This window comes from Azolla caroliniana, unplaced genomic scaffold, assembly GCF_043228905.1.
Source record: "Azolla caroliniana isolate FFs.n. ecotype wild unplaced genomic scaffold, voAzoCaro1.0.p SCAF_2, whole genome shotgun sequence".
NCBI classification, from domain to species: Eukaryota; Viridiplantae; Streptophyta; class Polypodiopsida; order Salviniales; family Salviniaceae; genus Azolla; species Azolla caroliniana.
Genome location: NW_028230437.1, coordinates 3,017,166 through 3,024,861, shown reverse-complemented (window position 1 = coordinate 3,024,861; position 7,696 = coordinate 3,017,166). Strand labels below are relative to the sequence as shown.

Genomic DNA, 7,696 nt, shown 5'->3' with positions numbered 1-7,696 from the left:
CCTTTTGTGATTCCCAAGCATTGATGGCGAACATATTGTCATTAGGCCTAGACATCTTTGTCCCCTGAGATGTTTGTGTGTATGTATGTCCTTAGTCACCACCAATTTTGCATTACATAAAACCTTGTAGATTATAACAATTCATTTTATAGCCTTTTGTAATGGTATGATTTAGCTAATGCTAACTTTAATACATTTGGATGAAGATATAATTGAAGTGTAATTCATCAATTAGACATGGAAAGGAGGTTTTGATTGATTATAGAGTATATCATTTAAATAAAAATTAGGTTTTTACTTTTAACGTAGTGTGTCGATGACTTACATGTGTGTAAAGCTTCATCCTTGCATGTCATATTGTTAATGTCATTTCGCACTATGTTGGAAGTTTAATTATTAGGTAAAAAAAACCAAGTTAACAGGAAAATGTAGAATTTAATAGAGTTTATTTGGCTGTTGCATTTCCATTTTTATAATAGATGTTGAAATGAATATGCATCAATTAGATTGAATTCAATTCACTCTAATCATTGATCATATGGCATGTAGACAAGATTAAGGTTTTGATTCATTTTGGAATATATCATATATAGAAACTAGGTTTGCACTTTTCACATATGTTTGAAGCTTGATTATTAGGGATTCATTTGTGAGGAAGGAAACCAACAATATTAGGCTACTTTGTAATTCTCCACTTGCCTTCCACTAGTGGAGGGATATGTTACCTTCATTGTGTCGGTAATCAAATTTGTAACTTGTAGGCAACTAGTGGAGGGATATGTTACCTTCAAACAATCTTGTGGATGTCATGCATCCTAGCAATGTGCTAGTTATTGTCCCATCTGAAATCGACATTCTAGCAAAAAGTAGCATCATGTGGATTAGGTCAAACAAGTAGTGGGTTATTTGGAATGTTTATGAGTGCCAAACAAATATATAACTTGATGATGAATTGTTGGATTGAACTCCTCATTGAAGAAATGTATCATGTAATTTTGGACTCTATTTCTAGTAATAAATCTTCAACATACATAAAACATTGACGATGAATTGTTGGATTGAGCTCATCTTTGAAGAAATGTATCATGTAATTTTGGATTCTATTTCTAACAATATATCTTCAAAATACATAAAACATCTAATAAATTAGACAACGAATTGTGATTAAGCATTTAAAACAATCATAAAACATCTAATAAATTAGACAATGAATTGTGATTAAGCATTAGATTGTTTACTAAAACTACACTATATATAACACATTTTATTAGATAATTTATGATTGCAATGAGGAAGGCAAATGACAACCACATAATAGTTTCTCAAAGATGGTTGTTCAAAACTTTTCGGTTAGTTTAGTTCGATTACATTACATTTATCTAATAAATTAAACAAAGAATTGTGATTAAGCATTTAAAACTCATTAGATTGTTGAGCTAAAGTTGACAATGAATTGTGATTAAGCATTAGATTGTTTACTAAAACTACACTATATATAGCACATTTTGATTACATAATTTGTGCTTGCAATGAGGAAGGCAAATGACAACCACATAATAGTTTGTCAAAGATGGTTGTTCAAAACTTTTCAGTTAGTTTAGTTCGTTTACATTACAATCATCTAATAAATTAAGCAATGAATTGTGTTTAAGCATTTAAAACTCATTAGATTGTTGAGCTAAAATTACCCTATATATAACCACATTTTGATTAGATAATGTGTTGCAGCAAGGAAGGCAAATGACAACCACATAATAAATAAAGAGAATGTAGTTTGTCAAAGATGGTTGTACTAAACTTTTCAATTAGTTTGGCTTGCACTAGTCTTCAAATACATTACAATCTTCTCATAGTGGTATAGAGCATATGTAGGTTCAGGTCATTTATTTGCAGGCAAACTACTAGAAATGCAATAAATTTATACATAGATATTGGTTATAGACACTGAATTCTTTAAGAATGAGTAATAAATTATTGCAGGGTACTATACAGCTATAATGCACTGTATTATGTATTGAAACTTAACATATTAAAGAGACTTGTTGTATTGATATGCAGTGAAGCCTTTACTGGTGAAAAAATAATAGCTTAAGATTAATTATTTATTATTAACAGAAGATTCAGCTTCCTTTCCCACTAGAAAATATTTGCATGCATTGCAGGATTATGCATCTAACCCTTAATATGTGTTTCTTTGATTGAGGTTGTCAGATACTTCAATTGGGCTTATTGTACATATTGTACACGTCATACAAATTATCCTTCACAATTGTGTGAACATGCATGTATGTGTATGTAAGGATATTTGTATGGAACAAAAATATACAGATCTTTGCAACCAAGCTTGGTAAGAATGCTGCTTGTGATGAGTCATGATGAAAAGCAATTGAGAATCCGGCGACCCACACTACGAATACCACAGATGAGTCCATAGCATAGGAGGTGAGCAACAGCCAATATTAAATAGCTGTATGGAAAAGCAATTAACTTTTTATTTGAGGATCTTGCTTTAATTTTTGTTAAGTTCAAAACTTAAACAGAAACAAACATTTTGATTTCTCCAAAACTTAATTGTCATTTTGAAAAGCTTCACTCACCAAAGGGGTGCATATCTTTCAGTCGGATCAAGAAATGGATATGGCCACCTGAATCAAGACACCAAGAAACAAGACCCACATGCTATAATATAGATATACATATAGAAACCAACTCGCTAATCAAAGATTAATAATTAGAACATGGACTCTCTATATGTATAAAGGTCATCTAAACTCATTACTCAAAAGTATTAAAGAAAGCATAAGCTGTGTCTGGGTGTGCATGTGCCTGTGTGTGTATGTATGTATGTATATATATATATATATATATAATTTATGTCTCTAACAGATTAGTTTGAAGATGGACGCAAATTCGGTGGGTTGATCATCAGAGCTTTTCCAGAAGACATTTTGGAGGATTCGAGTGAAAATGGAAAAGACAAGGAGAAAAAAATTAATATCAATACTCATAAGGGATTATGGGCTCGGTGTGACAATTGTGAGAATACTCTTCATGTGAAATTTCTTAAACAGAATAAGAGTATTTGTGATCAGTGCGGCTATCATCTTTGAATGAATAGCATCGAAAGAATTGAACTTCTAATTGATCGCGACACTTGGATTCCCATGGATGAAGACACGACCACAACGGATGTTTTGGGTTTCTCCGATGAGGATTTCTATCACAATCGTATCACTAATTCTCAAGAAGAGACAGGTTTGACGGATGCCGTTCAAACAGGTATAGAAACCATGAATTCAAAAACCATGAAGAGCTTACCATTGAATTATCCCCAGAGCATGCACAGACCATTGGAAGAGAACATAAATGCAGCTGTACAATGCGAAATAAGCTCCTCTGAACCATGGGAATTCCTGCACATAGTGGAGTAAAGAAATCTTTATTATGTAGAGAGCGAAATCTTATAAGAAAAACCAAGCATTAATAAAGTATTTACATGCCATTACCATTCGATTCAACAGGGCATCGGCAAGAAAAAATACAACGTTCATCCCATGGAGATTTATCTCAAGCTGTATATACATAGATGTGTATATATAAATATATAGATAGATATATACACATATACAATGAATTGCATAAGTTAACATATGGAAACAAAAAAAACTTGATTTTCTCATGAATGATATCATACTAAATTTCAAAACATGCTTACAAAATCATAGCTCCTAGGGATGTCTTTCAAAAGAGGAAATATTCCCAACCAATAGACAATGTCGGTGAGTACAACAGCCCCTCCAAGTGTCTATAAGAAGGAATGGAAAGATAGAGACACAGAAAAGGAGAGATACAATGAGTAACTTCTAAAAACTAGATTGAAATCATTACAAAAATAATAGAAATGAGTGATTTTATTGGAATTTTTTCATAGAAGCTAAAGGAAACCTGAAAAATGATCTGCAAGAGGAATTTGAAAAAGAAGGATGCTTGATCTTCGGAGTCAACAAATACAGTCTCCCAATACATCTGCAATGTGGCAACGGCATCATCCTTGTTCTCAACATTGACATTGCCACCATGCTTGTAGAAATCTTTCAGAAATCCTTCAATGCTTCCAGGTACAGCGTTAATGGATGATAATCTGCCCCTTGAGACTCCGTGTGCAGAAGATATGGTTGCAAGCTATGAATTTAAAATAAGAAAACACAGACAGAGAGAGACAGATAAAAGGAAAGCCTCAGCAACTCGCACTTCGTACAAGGGAAAACAAAATCCCAATACACTCATATCCTTTTATTGAAGGATGCAACAACAAAGTGCATAACCAAGGTAGAATGTTTCAACGAGGTTTTCCTTCTGAAGCCATATTTAATCTTTCTGTAAAACTTAATTCTTTAACCCTAGAACTAAAGGATTTAATGGAACAAGGGCAAGAATGACAAAAGGTAGCTCCCACATATCCAACCTATATAAAAAGCTACCGCATTTAAGCCATCTCCAATCTTTCTGCAAAACTCATTCTTTAAACCTCGAACTATGAATAAACAGGCTTACAAACAACTGAACATATTAAGGGTATCACAACCGATTATATAGTGGGGAAGAATGTAACACCATATCCAATCTTGTAAATATCCCATATCCACAACATCATTGCAACCCCAAGAACTGAGAATGCAATACCAAACAGAAGAGGAAAGATGGAAAAGCCAAGCTTCTCCCGCCATATCCAAACCTAAAACAAGGAACCAAACAAGGAAAAATGTCCCAAAGCTTCTTTGGGATGCTACTACAACCTCCCATGTCCACTCATTCTTAAACCCTGAAGGAATAAAGAGTCCAAAGTTGAAACCCTGGGTAAAGCAGGGGTAACCTTGTAGCCCCCTGCCCAATCATCCAATTCACGAGTTTAACAAACACGCATGGTTCAGTAGTCAAAGCAACTTCGTCGCTTTCGTGTACCCATCGGGCGTTGCCCTTTCGGGGTTCCTTAGGGACCGATTCACTCTGCGTAGATTGACTGAATGAAAAGCTACTAACATACAGTGTTTCCATATGCCCAATCCTTCTCAACAGAGAATGGAACAAGAAACAAGAGAAAAATGACAAAAGCTTTTCCTTGTGAAGCTACTCTATAATGTCCTGTCCAAAACAATCTGCAACTCTATTTTAAGCTGGAGCAAATGACAAACAAAAACAGAGTATTTATCCTGGCAGTGGCATTGATGTCAAAGGAAGCTACTACTTCCATGTCCCTTCCAATACTCATTTTCGAACTCATTCTAAGGCCTAGAAAACTGAGAATTGAACACAAAAAATCCTCTTTTCAAAGCTATTAATGAGCCTTCCTGTCAGCTCTTGCTGCAATTCATTGCTAGTCCTAGAAACTGAGAAATGGAATAAGGAACGAGAACTGAATGCTTTTATTTCTGAAGCTACCAACAGCTACCATATCCAATCTTTACGCACCTCATTCTTAAACCCTAGAACTACAAACGAAAGGAAGTGAAGAAGGGAGTAAGATTATAACCCCAAAGTAGATGATGAGGAGCAGGAAAGACCACCTGCAAATATGCAGAAACAACAGAAGCAAATGTAAGCACTGGTAAAAAAATGTGGAAGGTCAAAACCCTAATTTCAGCAACTAATACGCAGAGAAAGCTTTCAAAATCCCTTTAGATTAGAGAAAGATGTACACGCACTGCGTGTAGAGACTGTTAAAAAATTTGATGTTCAAACCCTCAACTTCATCCATTGTTTAATACGCAGAAAGTAGAGAAGGGGAATGAGGTACTTTTTGTGTGTAGCGACTGACAAAACGATAAGGTCAAGCCCTAAATTTATTCCCGAAATTAGTCAACACAGAGCACGAGAAAGATGAATATTGTTTGTGTTGAACCTATTAAAACCCTAATTTGATCCACAGATATCAGAATAACAGAGATATATGCTAAACATTAGTAAACACAGAGCGTGAGAAAGATGAATATTGTTTGGCTTGAAACTATTAAAACCCTAATTTGATCCACAGATATCAAAATAACAGAGATATATGCTAAACAATAGTAAACATGGAGTGCGAGAAAGATGAATATTGTTTGTGTTGAACCTATTAAAACCCTAATTTGATCCACAGATATCAGAATAACAGATATATATGGTAAACAATAGTAATCACAGAGCGCGAGAAAGATGAATATTGTTTGGCTTGAAACTATTAAAACCCTAATTTGATCCACAGATATCAGAATAACAGAGATATATGCTAAAAATCCAGTGTGGGGAATATGGAGAGAGGGAGGGAGAAGTACTTACTGTGTGTAGAAGTAGAAGACATCGAATCCATATGCGGATACATCTGCGATGAGGATCGCAGAGCAGTAGATGAAGACAATGGATCGGAAGGCGAGGATGAAGTAAGGGTGGAAGAGGGGAGGGCGGCGAGGTTTCCAGAGCAGCTGCGAATCATCATCATGATCATGATCATCATCAGAGGTGGACCTGCGCTCCTTGAAGGCGATGAGGAGGATGGAAGCGATGGAGACGGCGGCGATGGTGGCGGAGCAGAGGAGGAGGGATGGATAGGTCTGCTCCGAAGCTTCCATGACGATGGCCAAGAGGCAGGGGATCCGATCCCCTGCTTCCACTCTTCTTCTTCTTCTTCTTCTTCTTCTTCTTCTGTTTCTTCTGTTTCTTCTATTTCTTAGCAAAAGTACATAAAGTGTTCATCAAAATCAGAACAAATCCACAAAATTAGAACAAACATATGTACGTGCAAAATTAGAAGAGGCTCTGCGGTATTACGGAATTGGGCGGCTGCCCGGCCAGCCGATTCTCTTACGGAAATGGGCGGCTGCCCGCCCATCCATCCTTACATCCCTGGGAAGGGAGCCACATTGAAGATGGTTCGTTCGATTCGGTCCCATTGCTGACCAATTAGCCCCCCTCCTCATGGACGATTTGAAACCATTCTTGATCGCGCCAGTCACAGGGACTTCAATCACCCGGCCGATCCCAGGGCCAATACTTACCCGTGATGGACGATCGGCACGGTCGCCACACCCCGTTTCAAATGTTGTTGCAACTATGAGCAAGAGCATAAACGACACTATCATCTCGGGATGACTGCTCACCACCTGCACCGCTGCAATGGTCCACCACACTGTGTGTGTGTGTGTGTGTGTGTGTGTGTGTGAGAGAGAGAGAGAGAGAGAGAGAGAGAGCCTTATTTGGAATGAAACTCGAGTATGTCCAGCGTGTGAATTAGGGTTGCAATGGGTGCGCCCATCTTTGCATTAATGTTCACCTCTTTCTGGTCACATGAGTTATTATTTCCTTGTTGTAAAGAATAACTATTATTGTCATAGGGTCGTACATGATTAAGGAGACAAAGGATATCCTATGTCTCGTTACCTTCTCGTACGACACCTAGCGAGAAGGTAACTCTAACATGAAGCACCCCTCTCCTCCTTTATAAGGCCGGTTGGTTCATTGTGTATTCATAATGTTAATGTACATATGTGTCTTTTGCAATACTTGAAAATCACTTGAGTGAGAGTTTATATTGTTGATTCGTAAACTTCAAGAAAGCTTTTGATATCGCATGGAGATCTTTGGAGGCACATGGAAGAACTTGGAGTGCCAAACGATATCTATGATGAGAATGTTATATGTTGTGTGCATATGGGTGATAACT

General features: G+C 36.6%; 1 protein-coding gene across 1 annotated transcript; it reads right to left on the bottom strand.

The window, feature by feature from the left end:
- Positions 1-2,073: 2,073 nt before the first annotated feature.
- Positions 2,074-6,648, bottom strand: LOC147867098 (uncharacterized). Its single transcript, XM_087314849.1, has 8 exons — positions 6,316-6,648; positions 5,531-5,564; positions 3,946-4,182; positions 3,716-3,805; positions 3,507-3,572; positions 3,319-3,413; positions 2,598-2,645; positions 2,074-2,467 (listed from the first exon to the last, which is right to left on the bottom strand). The coding sequence occupies exons 1-8, from the start codon at positions 6,603-6,605 to the stop codon at positions 2,371-2,373; spliced, it is 957 nt and encodes a 318-aa protein (XP_087170975.1). The 5' UTR covers positions 6,606-6,648; the 3' UTR covers positions 2,074-2,370.
- Positions 6,649-7,696: the final 1,048 nt, after the last annotated feature.

Bases quoted from the DNA above. Each gene is read 5' to 3' on its own strand.
- LOC147867098 (XM_087314849.1), bottom strand. From the start codon at position 6,605: ATGGAAGCTTCGGAGCAGACCTATCCATCCCTCCTCCTCTGCTCCGCC. The intron at 4,183-5,530 runs GTTATAATCTTA...TTAAATTCATAG, and splicing joins TCCTCATCATCTACTTTGGG to CTTGCAACCATATCTTCTGC. The intron at 3,414-3,506 runs GTAATGGCATGT...CACTATGTGCAG, and splicing joins ATGCCCTGTTGAATCGAATG to GAATTCCCATGGTTCAGAGG.